Below are 26,491 nucleotides of genomic sequence, written 5' to 3' on the forward strand. Positions count from 1 at the left end.
GCTTACAATGATTTGTACACGGGCTAGCAGTTTTAAATAGATTTAGGGGAGTATTCAATCCTGAGGGGGAGATGGCCGCCGGGCCTTATTCAATGCTGTCTTCCCCGACAGCATTGAATAGGGGAGCTCGGCAGAACGAGACTGACTTCACAAGTAGTCAGGCTCGTTCTGCCGAGAATGGCTGGGAAGTGACGAGCTGCCGGCTGCAGCTCGCCTCTTCCCGGCTGTAACTTGCGGCCACGCCCCCTTCTCATCCCACTGCAGGCGGGACATTAAATCCCACCTGCGTTTTCTTGGTCGAGCAGACACAGAATGGGACAGGGTCACGGCCGTGACCCCCAGATTGAATAACCCCCTAAATATCACATGATTAAAATGGGTGTTCTGTTCAAAACTAAAAAAGGAAAACCAAACTGTTTATGATTTTGGACCACATACTTTATTCTAGATGACATAATTTGGCAACCAAATCTTTGTGAATTGTGAACTATTAAATTATAAAAGCCCTGGTCAGATATTCAATATCATGATTCTAGAAACCTGAATGATGACATGCTATGAACAATTCATGAAATACAATAATATTTGGAAAAAAAGAACTGTCAAAAAAGAAAAACCCTTGAATAAAAAATAAAGGTTAAAAATTGTTTTTGAAGTCAGTGAGTGTTCAAGTTCTGGAAATTGTTAAAACATGCTTTGTCCATGATCCATCATCCATTGCACAGGGTAAAAACTTGGTTTTCCTCTTTCAAGATATAACGTAGGAAGTTTATAAGAGAAGAACTCACACTCCAAGCTTATTGGCCTGGGTAAGGACTACTTTCAGTACCGGCATAAAGGCAGATGTTTCACTGAAATTACTGGTGCTCACTATGTGAGTATGCATATTGAGCCCTTCAACGTAGTTCCGAGACTCAATACTTCTGGCAATGTTGTGCAAACCTGCGATTATAGCAGGGGATAGCTGTAACAGAGACAACAATAATAGTTAGACCAATGATATACAGTACATGAAGAAAGAGCATTTATTAAGCATGCCAGTTGCATAGGAACTTTGCTACCCCTTTTCATGAAACATTTAAGCTAGGTTATCAGAAAAAAACAAAAGCAACAGGAGTACTAGGTAAAATTCTGATTGCCATAAGCACACTGCCCCCTCAAGGGAAAATATATCCCACTGTGGAGAGAGACTGATCTGTACAGTGCCGCATATGTAAGGACAGTCAGGGCCAGATGTACCAAGATTCAAAAAGTGATAAATGGAGAGTAATAAAAAGCCAGCCAATCAGCTCATATCATATCATATCTGCGTTTGAAAAATGAATGGTAGGAGCTGATTGGCTGCTTGTTATCACTCTCCACTTTTCGAAGCTTGATAATCTGGCCCTCAGTCTTTTAGCAAAACTATAGCCTAAAAGCAACTAAGAAATGCTAGTACCATTCTACTAGCAAAGTAATGAAAATAACTTATTAAAGATGGACATATTGGTATAAAGAGTGTAAGCTCTCACAAGTAGGGCTCTGACTAAGTATTATGTCCACACCCTGACTACCTTTTTTTGTTCAGTTCTGTTTTATAGTAGAATGTTATTTACATGAGTGTTAATCTCCCGCATGCAGATTCTGTACTCGTTTTGTGTTATTTGTGCAGATCACACTTGTACAGGTGGAGTCTCCCATATACAAAATGCGTGGTACCAGAAGTAATTTGGATATTGGATTTTTCCTGTAATTTGGAATATTTGTATACACAAGTCTAAACACAGAACTCGAAATATTCTGCATTTTGGAACATTCAGCATTTCAGAATTTTGGATATGGGAAACTTAACCTGTAATTATATTTCATATCATGTATTTATGCTTATTAGGTATTTGTATACTGACTTTTGGTAAATGGTGATTAGGAAGGTATGTATAATTGTATCTGCTCTCTGATGACAAATACGGGAAATACTTTCTGTAGCATTTGCTTTCTCATGATTTAGTATCTGGTACAGTGGCCTCTATTTCCCACAGAAATGTGCGAAGGCTTTGTAATAATGGGTAAGATGAACACTGAAATCTCCTATAGCTGCAACAGTCCAGCATTGTCACACTGTATGTACAATTGTAATACATACTGACACCCATTTACAACTTCTCAAGGTTACACCAAGCATTCTTCTACAGCTAAGTAGATCTACACTATGGACGAATGGTATTTCCAAGGAGACGCTGAAGCGAACTGATGGACAGGAGAGGTAATATGAAAGTGATTCATAAATGGCATTCCGCCAGATGTTCCAGTGGGAGTGCAGCAGCATAATGAACCACCATATGGCAAAGCGTGACAGACTTACCGTTTGCTCCCTTAGTTTGTCATATAGGGACTCCAGCCTCTTATTAGCATCATCCAACTTTCTTTTGGTTTGCTGGTAAAGATAATTGCAAGGAAATCTTAGATTATAACAATGAAAATAACTAAAATCTCAAAGGACTTTCTGTAATGTGTGAAAAAAAAAAAAAAAAACTATCAGAGAATAATAAAAGTAGATTTTTTTTTTCCAACCTGATTCGGATTTTGGATTCAGAGATGTACAATAACCCGGTGGCTAGTGCTCATCTCCGACATTGGGAGGACTGCGCATGTACAAGATGTGTACTGCACATGTGCAGATTCCTCAACCTGCAGCATGACTGATGTATTGGGGGGCAGAGCGGGAGCATGTTGCGGCATCATTTCCAAAATTAAGAGTGATGAGACCAGGGTCTATGCGACGGCAAGTGGATTTCCCTTGCCTCGCAAGCTGCCAGGTAATGGCCAGGCTAAGTTAGCCTTTAAGCTTACGCAGCCTGGTTAAAACAAGCCATTGGTCACCATGGTGACCACAGGCAGTGTCTACTGATCAACAATGCAGTGCAGGAGGTGTCTAATTTATGTGGACACCTCCTGCTGCATTTGCATTTTGGTGGACAGAACTGCAAAGCCGCTTGTTTGGAGCTCAGCAATTGTGCCCATATCTAAATCAGGACCTTTACTCACAACATACATTATCCCTTACTGTAACAAGTGTATGTAGTGGTTAATAAAAAAAGTATGTGGGCATAGTGGTACTGCAGGCATGACCATGTTGGACCAAATTGAATCAGGTAACTACTACTCTGTTATTACAGACAGCACACAAAACTGAAATATGTTGTTGCCGTCTGACATACAGCTCTGGATCACATTCCCAGCTGTTCTACAACTTAAATATTGCAAAATGGAAAAAAGTTACATACGGGGTCAATGGCAGAAGACAAACATCTCTGAATTAGTGCTTCAAACGTGGTCTTCAGGATAAGGTGCTCCTCAGGAATGGGGTTCTTACTGATTTTCTCAGCAGGCAGCGTGTGCATGGTCTGTAACATACACATAAGCATACATGGCTAAACAAATACGCATTATAGTCATGAGAAGCCAAATTCTTCTATATGTTTATGCTCATTAAACCAAAAACAATGAAACATATGCAAAGTTAATATACAGCATATAATCTTATAATGAAAGATGCTTATGATCTGTTTTGAATACTGTAAAATAAATGAAATATTAACAATAACCTGTATGGTGTTGCCAATTGGTGCACCTGGAGCACCTTCAGTACTAGGCTTTGAGGAACCAAGGTGCACCCCAGGTTGTCCCATGTGAGGTGGCATGCTTGGGAATGTATTCTGTAAATCTGGCTGCCCAAGGGGCATTTGAGAGGGTTGAAATGGTACTGATGCTACAGGAGCTCCAGACACTGGGGCTTGTTGCTGCTGGGATCGTGGGTCTGCCAATGGGTTCATTATGGGAGCTGTGATTGGAGGTGGGGGCATATAGTTTTCTGGTACCTACAAGAAAAAAAAATACCATAAGTTTACACTTGCAGTACACAGGTTATCATTTATTGTGCAGTGTCCATAACACAATTTTTTGCATATATGAATATCTTGCTCCCTCTAATAATTTATATAATATATGTATGTATGTATATATATATACACACACACACACACAATAAAAAAAAAAAAAAATTGTGACTGAGATAAGGGGAAAGACGGATGGCACAGAGGACAGGAGGGGAAAGACAGATGGCACAGAGGACAGGAGCGGAAAGACAGATGGCACAGAGGACAGGAGGGGAAAGACAGATGGCACAGAGGACAGGAGGGGAAAGACGGATGGCACAGAGGACAGGAGGGGAAAGACGGATGGCACAGAGGACAGGAGGGGAAAGACGGATGGCACAGAGGACAGGAGGGGAAAGACGGATGGCACAGAGGACAGGAGGGGAAAGACGGATGGCACAGAGGACAGGAGGGGAAAGACGGATGGCACAGAGGACAGGAGGGGAAAGCGAGATGGAACAGAGGACAGGAGGGGAAAGACGGATGGCACAGAGGACAGGAGGGGAAAGACGGATGGCACAGAGGACAGGAGCGGAAAGATGGATGGCACAGAGGACAGGAGGGGAAAGATGGATGGCACAGAGGACAGGAGGGGAAAGATGGATGGCACAGAGGACAGGAGGGGAAAGACGGATGGCACAGAGGACAGGAGGGGAAAGACGGATGGGATGGCACAGAGGACAGGAGGGGAAAGATGGATGGCACAGAGGACAGGAGGGGAAAGACGGATGGCACAGAGGACAGGAGGGGAAAGACGGATGGGATGGCACAGAGGACAGGAGGGGAAAGACGAATGGCACAAAGGACAGGAGGGGAAGATGCAGACTATGCTATGCGAATAATAATTTCTTTGTACAATTCCCAGGATTGAGATTTTGACAATCCCAAGTTCACAAAATTGTTCCCTACTCAAAATGTTTCAACTGTGCAAGTTGTGAAATCTTCTGTTTTCTGTTCCCATTCATCTAGAAGCTCTGACATATGATGCACTATAGTACAATTAGAGAACTTTATTCAGGTACACCAGGCCCTGAACTAGTGTAAATCAGTATCTTTTCCCTTACACATTAATATTCCGATCACAAAAAAAAGGCAAACCAGGTGATTTGTCTATGCAAAATAGGTCAATAACTGATGATAAACGACAATGCTCTAAACAGAAATGTTATATATTAGTGCGTTGCTAAGCTTATGCTGTGGACACACCATGTGATTCTGGCTATTGATTTTGTGAAAAACATCTGTTTTCCACTTCTGATGTTTCTTTGAGGGTAATTAGATACTCATCATATGCATTAACAAAACAAGGCACTAGCAGTGGGACGGTGATCTGTCCTTAATTCAAAGACACTACATGCCCAAATTTGTATAATTTAAAAATATATAATAAGAACATTTAGATATTTTGGTTACCAGAATACCCCTAGTGGTGCTTAGCACCACACTACTTTCAAAAGTTCACCACTGTGCCATCCTTCCCCCTTTCTCAATCCAGTATACTGTATAAAAAAAAAGATCCCCAGATACATGTGCAAAGGTGCGCTGTACTTGCTTTGTGGTAATTCCTGATTTCTTAGTATGAGGGTTGTTTTATTTTTATTCTAATACAGAAAAAGGCATTATATTATCCCAAACCTTTTTCTTTGATGTTCTGCTCAGTGCAGGCGGATCATTCCATCCATTCTGAGGCCCTGCAGGAGAGATCAGTTATCAGCTCATAATAGTGGACATTCTCCTGAGGTATAATACACAATTAAACTGCTTAGTGTAGCAGAAAGCAACCATAATAAAATTAATCAATTTCAATATAGATGTTCTCTTCAAACTGATTTAGTTAGATAATTGTAAGAAAAGCTGTTCTCAAGAAAACACATACAGTATGTGAAATGGGATAATGCATGAACCAAATGTGATCTGTGATTAAATCATTATTTTCAGCCACTGGTTGCATACAAGAAAACACAAGTGTTTGTGTCTGTTCTGTGACAGAAAGGGTCTTCAGTTGATTTTAAAAAAAAATAAAGTAAGTAATAAACAGTTTCCAGGTTTCCCTTTCCTGCATGAGTGCTTCTTAGCATTTGGCACAGCTTGCACAATAATACATTAGCTGAGGAGCTCAGTTTCAGCTGGGCAAAGAATTTTACCCCTTTTCAATCTTGGGTGGCTGCAAATAACTGTCAGTTTCCAGACCACTCAGCAGGTCACATGATCTAGATCATAGTGTTCATTCTAGCACTCACTATCTTTGAAAACCCATGCAGTTCCTGTTCCCTGCCTGGGGTGTCGCTGTCTGCGGTGGTGTTTCTAGCACAGGTCTGGTTTGCATATCAGTGCTGATATACAGACTACACTGTGCTAGAAGCACCACAGCAGACAGCGACACCCCAGGCAGGGAAGAGGAACTGCATGGGTTTTCAAAGATTGCGGGTACTAGAATGAACACTACAGATCATACGGCAGGTGCACAAGTAGGCAATAAAATGCGCAGCAAGAAGATCTGTATTGGCAAAATAAGTGCCGCTATAGTACATTTATCCCTTTCCACATGATCACTCTCCAAGCTTTGATGTCCCTTAGGAACAGCTATAAATTTTATAAGAAATTATTTCAAAATTTTTAATATTCATTTGTTGGATTCAGCACTTGCTGCAGTTTATTCACCTTGCAGGTAAGTTGTCATATCTTGAGCAAAGGAACATTCTGCAGATGACAAGTAAACATCACTTATATGCTATAAACTACTTTTTGTTTTTATAAATGAAAGAGTGATAGATTTATATCCTGTGGGGACAATATCCAATCATGAGAAAACATGTCAATTTTGCAGTCAATTCTGTTTTATGCTTTCATAATAATTTGTGCGTAGGTACTGTACAAAAAATAACGGAACATCGAGATTTACAGATTGTAGATGTGTGTGTGACACTTCAACTTGTGCTTTCATATACACTCATGTCTGAAATTGTAGTTCCTTGAAATGGAAATCTTTTGCCGGTTGTTTATTCATGACACAAGTGTTTCTTGGTAATAGCTTTTCTTTAAACTAGATAGTGGGGTTAGAACATTGAAATTATTCAGACTAGTCAGGAAAGACCTACAAAATACAAAAACTAAAAACAAACCACTGAAGGACATTGGCATACAGGAACGATTTACTGATTACTTTTATATAAAGCATAGCTATGAATTTTAGAAGAGAAATTATTTTCAGAAATTTTGATATAACGCCATCTGCTGTTGGGTTCAGCACTTGCTGAAGTTTATTCACCTTGCAGGTAAGTTGTCATATCTTGAGCATAGGAATATTCTGCAGATGAGATGTAAACATCACTTACAGTACATGCTATAAACTACATATTTTTATAAACGAGTCAAAGCGGTAAACTCTTAAGGAGCAGGCATTTATTAATACACAGTGAGTATGTTTGAATGATCTTTTATATTGAATAATTAGCCCTGCGGTGACAGTCAATTATAAGTAATACTTTAGCACCCAGCCTTTATTTATGTACCTGGTGTGGGGAGACAAACTATAATAGAACAATATAAGGTGTATAGTATCTAAGGAATTGATAGTCTTCAAATAGCAACTTATATGGCTGCTTATGCCAAATTCCAGCATTGACTCCTATAGAGTATATGCTCGGAAAATATACATGACAGTTCCAGCCACTAAAATGTGCCATTCTGTATTTGTGTAAAGCCTAGATTCAAAGGGAGTAAGTTCATTTGACACCTATCTCAAAACCTAGTATTGAATTTCATGGGTCTCTGTACAGCATGGGTGGCTAAACCGATCGTCGAGATCTATCAACGGTCCACGTTTTCCAAATCACCCAGCTGTAGTAATGACTGCACAGCTGTAGTCATTATTAACTGTCACATTTTCAAACATGCTGCATTCATTCCTACTATAGATCAAAGGTTACCTGAAACACATGATCTGTTGGTAGATTCTGAGGACAGGTTTGGCCAACCCTGTTGTATACGATGGCATGATCTGGATCACTACTTTTCAAACTTTTTAACAGGTAATATTTTAGCGATATGCAGGACACACACAGCCTGATCCTGCAGTTCTAGGGTGCACAGCAATGTGAGACCTCATATTCATGTGCACCAATCAGTGTGTAGCTCTAACTAAATAGTGGCTATCTTCTCTGTCTGAATTTACCAACATAACCATAGTAGCCAAACTGGATTTAGATTAAGCTGGGTATCAAGCTCTCTTTTAGGAAGCACAAGGGTTTTTTATTAAGTACACTCTCAATATCAATATACATAGCTAATGGGCCCTACACACGTAAATGCAGGCATTTTATGAGCGATGTAACTACATCGCTCAGAAAATGCCCCTACATCGATGTGTGTGTGTGTGTAGGGGGCCATAAAGATGTAGATGCGTGGCCCTACGCATCGGTATCTCCCACTAATTAATAACTCACACGCAGGTTGTTATTGGTCGGGGCCAGTGTTCTCACCGCAGAATCATGCTGAGCGTTCTGAGTGATCTAGCATTGCTCAGAACGCTTAGCGGGTCGCTACATGCCTAGGGCCCATTAGCTTGTGTGACGAGCTTTATCATAACCCATGCCAAGAGCCTTATAGGCTGGTTCCTCTCTAAATGTAGCTAACGTAAGTACTGTCAGGAGTACGTGAAGGAAATATAAAAAATGACTACTGTACTAGGCACTAGAGAATAGAAAACTGATGGTGAACAGAACAAGGCCGAGCATTTTGGAAAATTAATATATAAAGAAAAAAAATCATGCATCACGTTACTGAAAAGAAAATCTCTATGTTTAGCAAACAAACATTTACATACACCTGGTTATAACGCATAGCAGAGACAATGTACACACTGTAGGCACATGCATTTATATTATCCACTGCTTGTCGTAACAAAATAGGTGTAAATCCCATGCACCCACCAACCCCCCATTTCATGCTCAGACCTGTTCTTTGGGATGCAGGCAGTTCACTGGCAGCAGGCAGAGTACCTGTAGGTCCAGGAGGAGGCATTGTATAAGGAGCAGAGGCAGCAGGAGCTCCAGGTCCGCCATGCTGGAAGGATGCTCCAGGAGGAGGGAAGGTGGAAGAAGGAGAAGATGATGATACTGTAGCGGACTGAGGTTGCATAGGATAGTGAGGCTGAGGAGCAGAGTGGGAAGACGAGGCATAATGAGAGCTATGGTAGGGGGAGGCAGAGGGTACTGAAGCTGGTGGTTGGGGATTATAGACAGCTGGTCCCCCAGAACCATAAGAATACTGTTGTGATTGTGGATAGTCTACACAGAACAAAGAAGAAAGGAGAAACAATGTTAGTCTATCAGAATGCACACATCACTAATATGGCATCAAATTGTATAAAATGTGGAAACTTTATTACATTAATTAAAAAAAGATCTACCGCTACATAATTGATTACTAACCATAAACTACATGCTTTGTCATATCTAAAAAAAAGTACAAACACTGATAAACAACTTGTGACCCATTTTCTACTATGGTGTCTTAGATATCATATTGTACCTAACTCTTTCTGCTTTGCCACTTTACTGAGGTAAAGCCAAAAACTGGGCACAAGTGTAGGAGAGGAAACCCTTTGGTGATCTCTGTCAAAGGACATATCTCAATGCACTGGTGTTGCTCCCCCAGCCAGCTCCACTGGGGGTGTGCAAGAGCTTGCAAACCTCACAAGATCTCCTGTGCAACCCAGAGCTGTCAGATGCCACAGCCAGTGACAGCGCTGTGTATGGGCAACCACAACTGCATTGCCCCCTGCTATCGGATAGCATCGGCAATAATGACAGTGGCACATGGCACTAATAATGTTTCTTCCTTAGAAAATGGATTAGTAAATTGAAATCATTGTTCAGTGTTAAGCTGACACAGCAATACAGCTGTTGGGGAAATATAAGTTACGTGTTGCCTCCTTGCAACATTAGAGAACTCAGGGGTAAATGTACAAAGCCTCCCTAAGCCCCCATATATGAAGGAAAGAAGCGTGCTCAAGGACAAGGGCACAATGTAATTATCAGCACTGCTATCTTTAAAGACAGAATGCCGATAGCAGGAGACAATGTATGAACGGTCAGCACTGTTGACCAGTCCAAAACCTGCAGATGTCGTTGCTCTATCGCCACAGCAGCGACAGCATTACACCAGGATGTGGCGGGTGCTGGCTTTAGGCTGCGCATGAGAGCTCGCTTAAGTAGCAAGATCTCGTTCATGCCCAATGGTGGTGGTTGGGGAGGGTAAGAAAGGGCATCAGCACTGAGCTTATGCTCTGTATGCTCAAGGGGGATCACTGGAGTGGGGAGTTTTCACTCCCTCGTGCTGGCGAAGAAGATCTTGTCGATGTACCTTCCTGCTTTGCCTCGGTCCTAAAGACCCAACTAGGACAATGAGGACAAGTGAAAAAGGCTGCGACTTTGAGTAGCTATTTCAGCTACTATGGCATCACCGGCCCTACTCTTGTGCATGAATAAACCAATCCTACCAATATGCCAGTCACTATTCCACCTCCATAGTGCACTAGTGAAAATAAAGGAAAAGGGATCTGATGAACATAATTAGTAAAGTAGATAGTATACGTCATTAGTGACAGCCAGGTATTCTCACAATTGTATGGATAACATCAGACTATGTATAGCCAAACCAGTTTATGTTGTGCACACACAGGTACATACTCTGTGGATATGGCTGCCGAGGACCCATCTGTGAGCTCATGTTATAAGGATTGCTGTTCACATCTGGTGGTGGTGGTGGTCCTGTGGCCCCTAGGGGAGATGGATACATGGTACCAGGAATATTAAAGCCAGCTGGTGGGGCATTTTCTCTCTGGAAAAAAAAAACAAATGGGAAAAAAATGATTAATCCACTACACTATAGCTTATCTCTAAATAATTATAAACAAGTTGTACGAATATAATCAGATTTGTCTTTCAATCACTAGTGAAGGCCTATCCGAATGTGGCCCCATTCATGCACTCTTGTTTGTTGCATTAAATAAGCATTTGTCTTGCATCATCATATCTAAGAGTGAATATTTAGCTGGGATTGATTGAGCTCTGCAGAGATTAGCTCTAGTCCAAAGGGTACTCCAGTAAAATAAGTATACATCTTAAACCTAACACTATGTGCCAAAGTAATTATTGTGTAAGCTTTACCAGCTCCTTGCCTTCCAACAACTTACTGTGCAACGTGTAACTTGTATACATAGAGCACTTTATAAATGACTTCTTGATTCCAGGACACGCTATTGTGCAAAAGAGTAAGCGCATGCCCAGTAGATTTGCAAGCAAAAATAGTGGGGGGAAAAAATAGAAAGAAGTAAATCTGCTAGAGGGGATGCAATGTAATACCTGTGTGTCAAAGGATGAGGCAGCAGGTGCAAAGCTGGAAAGGGCAGTAGGGTTTTTGTTACTCCAGGAAGTGACAGTAGGGGCAACTCTAGCCTGAAGTAAACAAAGACATAACAAATCACTGGACAAACTGAGAGATAAGAACTGAATTGTGTCTTGGACAAGGGCATATGGGCTTTCGGTCCTAGACAGAAAAATAATACTAAACTGAACTCCCAGCTGTAAATGTAAGATAAAGTACCAGGTAATTCTGTGATCCTGGATTACTATGTACATAAAGAATACCTCTGTTTCATAATTGTATTTTTTAGCAGACAGCTGTCACCACTCTCTGGTTAGGAACAGATTTTGACGGATGCCGTCATTCAAAATCCCCAGCTGCTCAGAAGGAAAGAGCAAGGAAATTGTTGCAGAAGCCATCATTTTGGTCAATAAGATGCTGTATCACATAATGAAAGATGAAAACGCTACAGAATTTCAGTCACTTTTTAAGAAGCGCCCATCCTCAAGAAAATAAGTGCTACAGTCTTACAGCGACTACCTCCTCAGATCCAATGATCTATACTCATATTGCAGCAACATTTGAAAATGTGTGCTGTCGACAAATGCTTAGATACCACCTGATTGGATGAAAGCAGCAGGAAATTGGACCAATACATAGCCACACATATATCTCCAGAACAGTGGAGGCCCTGTTTCTGCCATAACAATAGTGATCTGCTTGCTGGGGGTGGTGGGTTTAAAAGTAAAATGTCCTTACTGTTGACACCATACATTTATTTACAAATGAGTCGTAATTGTAATAAAATGTTTCAGAAACAATCTCGCAACAATTTTTTTCTAAAGCAACATAAATTAGCTGAAAAAGATTTTAAAGTATACATGGATTCAAATACTATTAAGACAACTCCAATTTAAAAAACTGTCCTTTACCTGTGGGTAGTACTGGTTGTCAGTTGTCGGTTTCATGTGTGTTGCTATAGGCTGAGGTACACCTGCTGGTCCTCCACGAGGAGCAGTAATACTGGGAGCATTCTCTCCTTGTGCTCGAGATAATCTGTCACGCAACTGCACAATGTTCAGCTGATGGAAGCAAAAATCATCAGGTTTACTACAGCACAAACACTATTTGATAAGAAAATGTGAGGTGTAAATCGCAAGAGGTCCTTTGCCTGGCTTTGTAATATAATGAAGGGAGGTTTTGCATAAAACATGTTTCTAAATCGAAGTACCATATAACATATGTTGGGCATTTAAACACTACCATGTCAGGTTTAGCATAAGCACAATAGTGAAGGGTATCTGCCACAACCCTTCACAAATACCTATGATACATGGCCTTAACTTAAATCTATGGTTTTCTTGAATGGGCCTTAACTGTCTATCTTAAAAAAAACAAGCTTATTTTTTTATATAAATATAAAAATATTAATATAAAAATAGAAATATATTTCTAAAAATAAGTTTCAATATTTAACTGAAAAAAAATAATAATAATAGCCCACCTGGCTGCGATATGTCAGGTAAATGGGTAAGGTAATTACTGACACAATAGTAAGTAGCAATTGAAGAGGGGAAAAAAATAACTGTTGGAATTTTTGGTTTTCTTTTACCATTACTATATACTGTTTTTGAGTAGAGTGATGTACAAGTAATGCAGCTAGCACATTATACAGCCAATTGCTTAACTTTGTGTAGCGACCAGTCTATCAGAGGTGTCTAATCACTTGCCTACTTCATTAGTTATTCAATCTGTAATTTGTTAATTATGTCCCCATTCGCATGCAATATTATTTAGATGGGGAGTGGCATCTGTGGTTCTATTATGTATATGGTGCTTAAGTTTTTCACATGTGTGACTGAAGTGCAATATGTGCCCTAAACATAGGCCACATCTTATATCTGCAACCAAAATGGAGAAAAAGGACAAAAACATTGTAGCATGGAGCATTGTTTTGTGTTTGGAAGAACATTCATCTTGCAGGACATTCACAAAATAATGGGGGCGTGCATGAGACCAATGCAAAAAGCAGAATGGGAGAGTTGGGGCCAATGAGAATAAAACTTGTTATTTTGTAGATTCAGTTTTGTACCATTTAACCTTTCAAAACTTAATTTTGAACAGTGTACCATATAGGTGTCATTCCTGTTCCCGAAGACTACAGAGACCTAACATTCGCACCAGTATAAATCATACAGTGACCAGTGATCAACGTCAGAGGAGGACCAGGGCAAATAAAGATCTGATCTACCCTGCCTCTTATTAAAGTCCCACAATGGGGGCCCAACATGGTACTAGGTACTGTAAGGTGGCTATTGTGTGGAGCAAGTAGAGGATGTCACTGTCACAAATGTTTAATGTCTGTTTAGTGGGAACTTAAGTAAAATGAGGGATATAAAAGCGAAATGACCCAACCACCATCCTTACCTGGTTGGTGTTGCTGGGCAAGAAGGCCATAGCCGCAACAAGGCTGCCCTGAGCTGCAAGCAAGTTGGCATACTGACTCATCTTCTCTGCAAGCAGGGCTCCCACATCATGTGTCTCTACAGCCTGTGTGACCTGCACTGCTTTACGAAGGATAACCACCTTTTCTATGAGATCCTGAAAAAACAAAAGAAAAACAAAGTTCAGATAACACACATTTCTGTTTATACATGCCACAGCTATACACATATCTGTCTTCCTGGTATCTATGATCTGAGATGGTGAATTGTATAGCACTGCAGAACTCAACAATGTAGCTTTGTATACTGTATATTTTTATCAATATGTCACTTTGGTTGTTTTTTTTTTTTTTTTCAAAGATAGTCACTTAGATACAAAGTAAAATTTATGGCATACTGAATTAGCTGTGAACTTATTCAACACATAAATGCAATTGTCCCTCATGCTGGCAGTTAACAGTTTTTTTTTTTACCTGCCTGAAGAAGGCAAAATAAATAAATCCTGATAAACAGCGGCTGCGAAAACAGATGTCTGGGAACTTATCCAAGATGCTATGTGGGAAATTTACTAAGATATTTATTCTACTTAACATGTGATGTTGCTATGGGCAACCAACCAGATCCTGTCTACTATCTTCTAGAGGGTGCTAAATAAATAAGAAGTAGATTCTGATTGGTTGCCCATAGCAACATCACATGTGAAGTAGAATACACATCTTAGTAAATGTCCCCCTATGTTTAACTGAATAACCGAAAGCAAAACATATGACAAAAGTTGTGGCGAAACATCCTTTTTTCGGCGCTAACTGAATATCCACACAAAGGTAACTAAAAGGTATACTGAGTGATTGGTCAAAATCAAAAAGACCACTCTGCTTTATTCCCACAGGTAAATTTAGAGGGGACAGAGGAACAAGTGGTCTAGAGAAAGATGCTTATATTCAGAGGTGGTATGAAAACAGTTTTCAGATCAAATCAGTCAATTCCAACAGCCTCTAGGTATAAACAACTCCTAACACACTCACCTGCAAGGAGAGAGGGCTTGCTCCATCCTGGGCTTTGGTCCAGCAGGCCACTAATTTGTCTACATTTCCTGCACAGATGTAGCACAGACATGCTTGTGTCTGGAGGGAAATGTCCCCCTCATTCTCAAGTCTAGAGCCTAACAGATCTGAAATGACAGTGATGAAGCGTTAAGGACCACATCTTAATCTAGCTACTACGCCAAGTGCACACGACTGTTGCAGTCATGTGTATTTGGAGTGGTTTGAAGACAACCGAAATACACCATGAGTCTGCCAGGTTACGCTGTAGGCCTATTTACATGTGTTCATGAAATAAGATTCCCAGATTTATTTGAAACCACGGTTATGAGATTAAAGACAAAACAATAAAAAATAGAATTAGGAATATGTTTCTACTCAGGTAGTCTCCAGGTGATCCCTTGTTATACATTTCCATAGATGGTGATACACAGAAGAGACAGAACATATTTGAAGGATTAAGTTAATGGAGAACATCCTTCTTCAGTAATTTGTTGTAACGAGATCTCTGTCCACAACTGATGGATGTGGCCCCTTTCTCCTAGCTGTATTTACATACTGTACCTATATTTTTTGGCATGAGAAACCTGAAGAGATTAAACTTTTTTGAAATGTAAAAATATAAAAATGCCATTGTTTATCCCTTGCTTATATATTTTTAGCCTAGGTTTGGTCGAGTTCCTAAATGTATCCCTTCAGCAGTACGTGTGTCTTGCGCAGACCTAGATGGCCCTGCATATTCTTACCTTTCCCTCTAGGCTAGGTCTGGTTAATGCTTCTGCCTTGTGAGGTAATGCATAGGGTCCAGGCTCTTTGGCAATCATCTCATTAATTTTGCTTGTAAATATGCATCTGAACTTGCATACGCTCTGAATTGACACTCCCATATACCATAAGGGGTATCTTTGTGTCCCCTAGATGTCTCCATTGCCTCAATTTAATTTTCTTATTTTTTTATGTATTATACTCTTTGTTCCATTTTATTATTATCTACCTAATTTTTTTTATATTGCTGATGAAATTGTTCACCTGTGTTGCGGATTCTCTTTTATTGCACTTCTACCTTATGTGCTATGTTTATGTCTGTGACTCTTATTAACTTTTTTTTGTGTGTGTTATTTTCTACTTTGTTTATTAATGTGAAAACTTAAGGTGCGTACACACGGGGGCGATTTTGTATAACATCGCGGGAAATATGGTCGCAAAGCGACCATATTGCCCACGATGGGAGTGTGCACCGGTGATTTATCGCCGGATGCGCGCTCCCGTTTTTACCCCTGTAGTGATCGCTGGTCGCAGGAACATGCTCCTGCGACCAGCTGATTACCACTGCTGGGCCCCCCCGGCAGTTTCTTTTTCATCAGCGACCAGCTCTGGTCGCTGATGAACAGGAGAAACTGAGCAATATATTGCTCAGCAATATATGGCTGAGCAATATATCTCCCCCGTGTGTACGGGGCTTTAGCAATAAACATATTCAGGGAAAACCAATATTTTTTTTACCAATGAACAATAAAACATGACTAGGTTAAGAACAAATAGTGTGAGCAAAATATAGACATCAATACATACTGCACAGAGAGGCAAATTCTTCAGGCCTTGCATAGGTCAATACTGCAGCCAGAGCCTCCCTCCAGTTCTTCAGGTCACATGACTGAACAATCTCACTCCAGTTCTTGGTTACTACAGCAGTGATCAGCTAAGACACGTACACATGTCCCATTAGTGTAAGAACAAACAATCAGTAAAACAGCAGGAGTAGCATAAAGTCTGTCTGCAGAAAGTGATTCAATTGTTTCTATGCACATGACTGCACCTTATCCGCTACCTAAACAGATTGGACAACATTATATAAAAATTGCCATGCTTGTCAAGTCCCCCCAAAAAACAGTTTAGCTGTAGTCCTTGTTAGTGCACCGGCACTCAAAACCTGGACTTTTCCCGATTTCTTCTCTACCCCTCAGCATGCTGTAAACAGAATCCATGTTACCACACTAATAGCTGCTGTGGGTCATGGGAAACAAATTAATCACCTTCAAGTGTTTGCAAAGTCAGACGTGTCATTGGCAGCCATAAAGTTACAGAGATACGGTATCAACAGTGATGAAAAAAAAATAGGAAATGCTAACAAAACTACATGTGTCCTTTCTATCACGTTTCACCTAAACAAAAAGGGGAAAATTCAATATGTGATGAGGTTCCTACATAGACGTATACAATATAGGTTTATCTGGCAGGAAAAATTCACTCAGTAAGCAATTTAAGCTTTCCAGATAGTAAAGACCAGTGATTCCCAAACTTTTTTTAAATCATGCCACTATAGAGCATCATAGGCCCAAAGTTTTTTATTCAGAAACAAATATTAAATTAAACTGTGTTTATATGTCATCAGGGTTTCTTTTGTGGTGAGGGGCAGGATTTACTTCTGTTTGTCCACACATTTTATGATTGGAAGCCACAACCACTGATTTTGCCTATTACAATGAATATAAATAATTTTATTTGGTCCAAGACAACCAACCCTGGGCACACAGTTTGGTAATCACAGGTATAGACATATCTATTAACCAATACAAGGTTCTATTACTTTTTTTAATTAATTACTATTTTAATGAGATGGACAGAAAAATGGCAAACACCACAGTAGCAGATTAAAATGATCTTTCTGAAGGGTTAAAAGCCCAATGACACATGTACTCATGAGCGAAATAACCCACTGAAGTGTTTTTACAGTCCAGTGGATTACAGGTTTTTTTTACACTCTGATCATACAAAGCAGCAACAAGCTCACCCCATGCAGTTTGAGACTCCAAACATTCTGCATTAAACAGCAAAAACATCTCTAAACAAACTGGAATATACAGCAAGCTTCAACCATTTTCTTGTTACACTATTGCATTTGGATCGGGAAGATATGGACATTCTTACAGCTATGAACCACAAGAATTACTATTATGGTCCACCACTGCTTAATTGCACCAATTCCAATTATTTAGGCAAAATATTTATTAATTCTATAATTTGATGAGGTTTTTATGTTTAAAAAAAAAAAAAAAAAAAACATACATACATACATACCCTTGTTATTTTGCTTTGTGTCTTAGCAAAATATTTTTTCTGTGTCCTATCCAGTAAATCAGGTCCACCAGCAATAGCCAGAATTATCGCATCTGCCATGCGATTATCATGCAAACAAAGATCAACTGCACTTTCAAAGTTACCAGTCAGCAGGGCTTGGGTAATAAGTCCATCTACATCTACAAACACAGAGCAAATAAGCTGATATTAAGTAGTAATAAAAGAACACAAACTGACCATTCAAGTGCTCTGTTTATAAAGGATAGGGTGCCAATAACAGAAGCCCATTTTCCCATTCGTCAATTGAAAGCAACAGAACTTTAAAAGCAGCAATCATATTAATTAGACACTGTGGCAGGATTTAGGAAGGAGCTTGGTAATTACCAATGTCATTGTTTGTTACAGGATGCTAAGAATTATTATCAGTTTAGCATAGTTCCTGCTGTATTATGTGATTACCTTGGCAACCCAGCGCACATTACGGCATATGGAATTTGCCTAAAAGTACTCGCACCTCCATAGGGTTGAGAGCGCTTTTAAATGAGTTCGGGCCAGCAAAGAGTGCGAGATTGGGTTAAACGGGTTCCGTTGCTGGCGTTTAAATGCCACCCGAACAGCACCTCACTCCCTTTGCAGCTACCATGTTTCCCCGATAATAAGACACTGTCTTATTTATTTTTGTTCAGACCAAAAAACACCATAGGGCTTATTTTTGGGGTAGGGCTTATTTTAGACCCTCAGTCCTGCTTATATCCACATCATGCCCCTCAATCACCTTATACTTTAAGCACAACTGCCGCTTTCCTTTCCTTCTGCATTTTTCAGACACTCAGCCTTTCCACCACCGCCGCTCAGTCACTCCGCTGCCATCTGTGTACAGACGCCGCTCAATCCTTAAGGTGCGCAGTGACGTCACATGCGCAATGCATCCCTGGGATCGCTGGTGCCAGCAGAGGCTTCAGCGGTACCAGGGCTACCACCGTAACAGCAGCATCCATTTCATGCTGGGGGGTGTCGGAGCTGGAAGTTTAGTGCAGGGACTGGGCAAAATCAGGATTTAGCTAGGGCTTATTTTCGACCGTTGTCCAGAAATAAGGGTAGGACTTATTATTGGGGAAACAGGGAAATAGGATCTACCCGTTTGGATTGCTCTACTGTGCACTGTAAAGTCCTCAATCCCCCCTCTGACATCATATAATCAGAGGCTTCCTGCACAATGCACAACACTGAGATGTATGGACAAGTCAGTAACAGAGGTGATGGAAAGGAATTCAAGTAATTATTTGCAGATTGTGATATATAGATATAATTCATATTAAACACACAGATGGAAAAATATATTGAATGTAATACATAAATATATATACTTCTTCCTGCTTGTCAATCAGAAGGGCAGGCAATGTATGTGTTAAGTCCAATACCCTAAAATCTTAGTGATTGGTACAGTTTACACTGGGTCATGCTTGGCAGCTATCAAACATGGGAGACTAATTTTATCTATCCAAATACCAACCTATTTATAAGAGTATTAAATAATTATCAGTGCATCCAGTATTTATTTCCATATCATGTCAATGGGGGCGATTAAATAGTTTTTGGGCACCTCAAATGTAATGGGCATCCACCGGTTCTTTTCAACTGTTACCCCCGCTAGATGTGCAAGCACTTCAGTAATGGGTTTAGCCATGCAAAGTGGCCAAACCCATCTAAAGTCCATGTTTGGGCACTCAAATGCTGTGAGCTGAAGTGTGTCCGCCTGGCTGCATTCATGCCGAAATGGAGCAACAATTGAACCACTCCGTTGGTACCATCTAGTGGCAGCCGGGTCTAACAACAAATGAATCACCCGCAACGTTTGTTGTTTTACATTTTGAGCACATAAAAAAAAAACAATTAAGCATATACACAGTAAATGGTAATGGGCACAGCTCAGCAAGCCCAAGCCACCAATATTTTCCATTTAAGCCAAAAATTACAGCAAATTGTTAATGTTTACCTCCGCTCACTGATATATTAAACGTTTCACCTGGCGGCACAGCATCACCATCCTCCGTTTTATCCACATTTAGAGTCTAATGTAAGAAAGACAAAAAATGGATTTAGTAAAAGTATGGTACACAATTGGTTTACCTTAAAAGAAACAGGCAGTAGCCAAGTAGCAATGCAAATTAGCTTAATTTATAGAGCCATAAAAATATAATTTAAGTAAGCATATAAAAAAATTTACAAGCTTAAAATTATTTATTGGCTATTGATTGTGGCTAATAAATCTCAAAGATAATAAAGCCATAGAACAGCAAGAAAACCATAGGAAAGATTGCAGGAGCATTGAGGAAAGAAATCAAGTACCTCCACCAAGGTCAGCTTGTCTGTAGGCTCACCCTCTTCCTCATCACTTTCTAGAGTTTGGTCTGATTCTTTTGTGGCCTTTAATGTATTTAGTTTAAGAAATGAGGGAAATAAAAGTTTAAAAGATATAAAGATAAAAAAAAAAGGTGATAAGTTAAGACAGAAATCAGGGATGACAAAACTTCACTCTGCCTTTTCAATCTGACATGTTTTAGCCAGTAATAAAATGTTTATTTTTTTATTGTATTGATAAAACAGACTAAAAATATATGAAGTTTAAAAAGTAAATATTGGTTTGCAAATTGTTCTCAAATATGAAACAAATATTACGTTTTTAACTTAAAGTTGTGCTCACATTGGGCCGGATGTAATAGAGTTCTGCGGCCGTGTGGGATGCCAGCCGAACTAGGAATTTTTTTTTAAAGGGGCATTCGTTTACAAGGCATGGTTTTGCCTTGTAAATGATTGCCCCTTTACAAAAAAAAGTCAGCGATCGGCCGGCAACCCGCAAGGCCGCTGAACTCAGACACTTACATCCAGCTCATTACATTGTACATTACTTTATGCATGATAGGATTTCTCATTTATAGAAAAAAGCAAGCAAAGTGAATGGCAGTACAGAGTTTTGCAAGTATCAGATCATAATGGGTTAGCGGACACAAAATAAAAACTGTAACAACTCCAACGAGGAGGTCCTATGACTCTGTATGTATCAGATAAATATTTACACACACAAACATTGTTCATTACTAGCTTTGCTTTATCTGTACTAGCCACAATCCTGGTTGGTGATGATAACTGATAACAGGCATGACATGGTGTTGCCTTACTTCCTTGCAGAAACATTGTGGGCTTTTGACAATGTTCAAACAGCATTTTGTTTTAAACTATGATTATATCAAACGGGAAAATAAATATGCCAATACTTCTAATAAGTTATTTAATAAACAAAGAATAAACACTTGATCACAATTCAGTAAAAAAATTAAACTAAACAAAAAGCGATGGCAAACTACTTTTAGCTAAACACAGCAAAACGCACTTAGGGAAAAGTATTTCAAAAGAAAAATAATTTACATTTAAAACAACATATTCTCCATAATATACAGAGAGACAAATCATGCAAGTACTGTCACAGATTTATAACTATAAAGACAGCAAGTATTTTTGAAACTTTAAAACTTACCGGATCTGTTTCATCTTCGTGGCTCAGAACAGATGCAATCTGGAGTAGGTGAAGAAAACATTGCCATCCATTATATGCGATTACAAAATGTTATTATAGTCAAATGGCACGGTCAGTATTCAACTGACACGCTGCACACGCCGTTTACACCTAACTGGGTTTATGCAGCGTTGGCGTGTGTGGCTGCTACAACAGCGAGGCTCGTAGCTAAATGTAGCGGCCTCCATGCATTAACCGGGAGACTTGCTGTTTGGGAGAATCCTCATCTGACAGCGAGGGTTCCCCTAGAACATTGAATAGGGTGAGTGGCCGGAGCGGGGGTTAAACGGCGAGGGTTGCTTGTTTTCGTCGATCCCCACCATTTAACCCCCTCGCCGGCCATATTGAATACAGACCAAATCATATTACAGCAATGTAAAAGCATTTTTACATTTTAAGTATTTTAACACCTTCTATTTCCCCAGGCATTATAACGCAGAGCCATATTTAAGATTGTGGCTTGTATCATGCCTCACGCTTGGTTTAAGGCCCTTATTTTTCCAAAAAAATCAGTAAATTTCTGGGAACAAATTATACCATCCATTTGCTCCCAAAAGCTTGAAAATGACAATAAATTAATTGAACCAATTTGCCTGAATTAACATTTTTGTCTGTGGTGATCGCTTAGTGCAATGGTCATCCGACGCAGCACTCGGATCGCAGATATTGGCAGAAGGTGCATTTAGCATTTTAACACATCACTGCTGGTCCAAAGACAAATCAGCACTGTGTTCTGTGTCCAGGCCCACTGACAGAACACAGGGCAATGAACCATAAAAAAATTCTGATATAACACACCTAAAGTTAGCGACTGATCAAAAGTTACTCTTCTTCAGGCTTTGAAGGGCTACTAAATGAGACTACAAATGGCAGAAGACACAATTCGGTCTACAAAGTTTGGCAAAAGTATAGAAGCTGCATTTCCCCACTGAAAGAGAATTTGGCCAAAGAGCTTAACATACAGTGCACAGTAAATGCAATAAGAAAAATGAAATCGGGCAAGCTAAAGTCACCTGGCATGAAAAAATGAAGAACGCAAGGCCAATGATCATGACCTCACCAGCAGACTAGGGAGTAGAAATGACAAGATCAAGTGGTCACTCTCACAAAATGGTAAGTCTGACCTGCAGCTGAAGCCTTGCAGCAACGATTTAGCTATGCTGGTTACTACATCCGATTACAGAAAATGACCAACCTTTTTGAAACTGAATTGGTAATTTTGAGTGACACCACTAACGATATATGCATTAGTTAGTTACTAGTAAAAACTTTTAGCTTACCTTTGCTCCAAGATCTTCCTTTCTGAATCCCAAGAGCTCCAGATACTTGCCACGAGAATCATCTTCAAAATTTACCTATGAATAATAAAAACAAGACGGTGTAGGAAATATTAAACTTTTGACATTTTTTAATTTCTTGTACTGCAATAATACTGGATTGTTAACACTTCAAGACGCTTGTCTTGGTAAACCACTGTGCTTTGGCATTCTCATGGAATGAAGGATATACCTATTAGGGTGGGTACACATATGGATAATGTTGATAAGATACTGTATGTTGTTTTTGTCAATCCGGAGCGACATAACGGCCCCAACGTACAATGTGTACACCCGACTGTGCGCTTCTTTGGGTTGCATGGGCCATTTTCTGTCAGTCTATACTGCACAGCCTACTAGAAAATATTGTGTACGATGCCATGGTGCTAAATGCAGCACGGGATTGCACATTGCGCCATCACTCCGGGTGTATGCACTCGTCGGATGATTTGGTTGTGTACTCTGAAAACTGTTATTCAGGTGTTTCAAAATACAGAATCATTTCATTATTACACTTTAAAATAAAAAGCATCAGTAACCAGTGGTGTCCGTGCCCACCAACATCAGCACATAAATGGAAAGTTGGAGGCAAGGCATAAAGCTGGGAACAGGAAGCTAACCTTTAGGAAGGACCACACATTTTTCTCAAAGTCACTCTTGGCATCATCGATTTTCTTCTGGCAGTATTCTAAGAATGCCCCTGTGCCCACCACATCCTGCAGTTTGTTAGAGCGGTTCAGGAACTCTGCCTCTGTGACCACCTGACTGATATACACATGGAAGTGCTGGGGGGCTTGTTGATGCTGTTGTGTTGGTTGAGTCTTCTCTGCCTCAAAAGTGACCAACTTCCCTCCAAACTGTGTGTGCAGAAAAAAAATATTAGAGCATATACATGATGTTCTTAAAAAAGCAAAAAATATAAATGTTGTGTTTGGTTTATAGCTAAACATTTATTTAAGTAGGATATATGGAATGAATAAAACCCAAATATTACATAGCTGGCAGAGCCCTGGGAAATCCCCTGGATGTAGAAGGCCACCAGCTTTAGTTAGGGGACAATATTGTAAAAAAAATTCTATACATCAACTAAAAAAAACATAGGCATTGGATATTTCTCCCCAGTAATTGTACAGAACTTAAACATAGTAGATAGGACACGGAATGTGTAAGCGAATCACAGAGAGGTTAGAAATTCCCATCACCCAATGAGTTTACAATGGATAGATTTAAAATTCACAGAATACTGTTATAGGCCAGTATAAAAGTTTTATTTTGCATAGGGCTGGGCCCTCTAGTGATGAGACTGTCATACTACATCTAAACTAAGTACAACGTACATATACAGTAGATGGAGAACTTGAACAAGAACGCAGAAAGCATTCTGGCTTGTTCATATATTGATCTGTTAAAGTTAATATTTAAAGTTGATCCTCACTTACAGAAAACGAGGCGCCAACAGGCCGGCGCAGCCACTTTGGAGGTTTTTTCAAAGGAATAACCGTACTCTGCTGTGTGGACTGTTGAGGGAGCTGTAAAGGAGGAAGAGGTTGTCCTGTGCCAAATGGGTCCATATTCCCAAAAGATGAAGACAGCTGCAGAGCAAATAACTTTTAAATACAGCAATATCATTTTAATGTACAGACAAGAAATATCAATCCTTTTTTTTTTTTTAAACATTATATCGCTATAAAAAAATGCTGGCATATAGAAAGTCATATTGCTACTAAAAAGAAGTGATAAAGGCAACCGTTCAAGTACCCAGATCCTGCGACTTCAACAAACCCACATGGCAGCAGTGTCCCCATAATAAAGAAGAATTTCTCATCTAGGTACCATGCTAGTTAGGAGCATGAAATGCCATTTACCTTATCTGCCTGTTTCTGACTGAGGTTGTCAGTACTCCCTCCCATGATGGAGTAAATGCTAATGCGTCCATCAAAAGAAGCAGTGGAGAGTACAGCTGGGTTCCGAGGACACCACTGGATATCAAAGCACCACTGAGTGTTTGTTGGCAGCTCATATAATACCTAGAAAAACAAAGCATTAAGGTTAGCCTTGGTCATACACATATGAATTGATGGTAGAATATTTCAGGTAATGTTCCGAGCAGTGAACTTACAATCTAAAACTTAAAGGAAAAGAACATACACAATGTGACTGCATGCACCTCATTTTCCAGTAAGTGTTCACTTAAGTGTAAGAGCATTTATTTATGCAGAATGTACATAAGAATTTATGATGACAGGTGAAACCACGAAATATAAAGATTTTTTTTTTTTAGCAAATAACCTAAATATCATGGTCAATATAAAAAATCCTTGTTTACCCAGTAATATTCACAACTAACATCCTTGTAGATGCCAGCCCCTCCCCCATCACAACTAATAAAACTACAAATACACTTAGTAAATGCACTGATCAAAATGTAAAACATTTCATTTTAGAACTGTCTGCCCTATGAAACCCCTGACATTGCACCTGCTGCACCATGCTGCATTTGCTAGAGCGCAAACAGATAGACAGATGGGTTTTGGAAGATAAGGAAATTAAATCTGCTTACACTGAGCAGGCAAAGTCCAAAGCACAATAATAGGATCTGATAAATGGTGCTGCAAAATGACTGCTACATATTCTACTCAAATTAGACTATGGGGTCCATTTATCATATAATATTCCCCAAATGTATCAAGAGTGACCGCAACAGGAATCTCCGGTCCCTGCTGCAATCCCTCCTGTCCCACCACCAGCTGCTTCTCCCATTGGTTTCTGTGGTGGATGCAATGCTGCCCGCTGTATCAATATCGAGCAGCATCGCATCAGATCCGTGGGTTACCACCATTCTGAGATGGCGGTAGACCATGGGTTACAGACTACACTGCTGGTAAAGGAGGACACATGCACATGCGCAGACGGCAGGCACGGGCTTCCCTGTACCCGGGTCTGCAGGGAGATACATCTCAGCAATAGGATTACTTGTAAGAATGCTATCCTGGGCTGTAACACTCGACTAGATTGCATTGCATTTGCAATCCTGCTAAATAGGCCCTATGTCTGAATACTGTTTTATATATATATATATATATATATATAGCAAGTAATCCAAGCAGGCAGTGGCACTCCGTAGGACTTGGTGAAAAAAGTTTCACCAGTGCCACTGCCTGCTTGGATTACTTGCTATACCTATCTACCTGGAGGCACCCGAGGCAGTTGTCATTGATAGCGGAGTGCCAGGCTGAACATCTCCCTATATATATATATATATATATATATATATATGTGTGTGTGTGTGTATGAGATTAATATAAATATATATGAGATAACAAAATAAAGTAAAAAAAACAAAAGCTAGGAGGAACAACAAGCCACTGTCCGCGTGGGACTCACCTCTCCAGTGTTTGGATTTGAGCACAGTATTTTTGAATCCTTTCCAGAGCTCAGCAGCAATTCTGGATCGGCAGCACTCCAAGCAATAGCCAAAATACCCCTGAGTAGAAAGTATATCATTAAGAAACCAATATAGTCATTGAGAACAATCAAATATTTGTATAAAAACAGGGCTCTCAGGCAGCAGTGCTGGTTTTTTTTACAACCATTTTTAATTAAAAAAAAAACATTCCATGGATTAATGTGGACTAATTGGGCATTTGTCTGTAATTTCTGTCAAGAAAACTAGATTTTAAGTTTTATAACATGGAAAAAAAAAAGAACTTCCCCTCTATTTTAGATTTGAATGACTAAAGACGCAAATAAAGAA

At 39.8% G+C, this 26,491-nt stretch overlaps 1 protein-coding gene across 24 annotated transcripts in view; it reads right to left on the reverse strand.

Moving 5' to 3' along the window:
* Positions 1-416: 416 nt before the first annotated feature.
* The window catches only part of SEC31A (SEC31 homolog A, COPII component), a 54,226-nt gene continuing 28,151 nt past the window's right edge, over positions 417-26,491 (reverse strand). Inside the window, exons 8-30 of one of the 24 annotated variants that reach the window (XM_083175969.1) lie at positions 26,122-26,221; positions 24,603-24,764; positions 24,177-24,329; positions 23,358-23,594; positions 22,702-22,776; positions 21,383-21,421; positions 20,197-20,274; positions 19,844-19,919; positions 17,848-18,026; positions 16,342-16,468; positions 14,752-14,897; positions 13,710-13,883; positions 12,215-12,364; positions 11,282-11,374; positions 10,607-10,757; positions 8,915-9,202; positions 7,183-7,221; positions 6,576-6,614; positions 5,550-5,605; positions 3,585-3,857; positions 3,264-3,383; positions 2,342-2,413; positions 417-964 (exon numbers count right to left, since the gene is read on the reverse strand). In XM_083175969.1, coding sequence (XP_083032095.1) covers positions 785-964; positions 2,342-2,413; positions 3,264-3,383; positions 3,585-3,857; positions 5,550-5,605; positions 6,576-6,614; positions 7,183-7,221; positions 8,915-9,202; positions 10,607-10,757; positions 11,282-11,374; positions 12,215-12,364; positions 13,710-13,883; positions 14,752-14,897; positions 16,342-16,468; positions 17,848-18,026; positions 19,844-19,919; positions 20,197-20,274; positions 21,383-21,421; positions 22,702-22,776; positions 23,358-23,594; positions 24,177-24,329; positions 24,603-24,764; positions 26,122-26,221 — 3,007 coding nt within the window. In that variant the 3' untranslated portion in view covers positions 417-784. Of the gene's footprint in view, positions 965-2,341; positions 2,414-3,263; positions 3,384-3,584; positions 3,858-5,549; positions 5,606-6,575; positions 6,615-7,182; positions 7,222-8,869; positions 9,203-10,606; positions 10,758-11,281; positions 11,375-12,214; positions 12,365-13,709; positions 13,884-14,751; positions 14,898-16,341; positions 16,469-17,847; positions 18,027-19,843; positions 19,920-20,196; positions 20,275-21,382; positions 21,422-22,701; positions 22,777-23,357; positions 23,595-24,176; positions 24,330-24,602; positions 24,765-26,121; positions 26,222-26,491 lie in introns of all 24 variants that reach the window. The other 23 variants (XM_083175947.1, XM_083176027.1, XM_083176050.1 and 20 more) reach the window with 23 other exon arrangements.

Source organism: Crinia signifera, chromosome 1, assembly GCF_055691185.1.
Source record: "Crinia signifera chromosome 1, ASM5569118v1, whole genome shotgun sequence".
NCBI classification, from domain to species: Eukaryota; Metazoa; Chordata; class Amphibia; order Anura; family Myobatrachidae; genus Crinia; species Crinia signifera.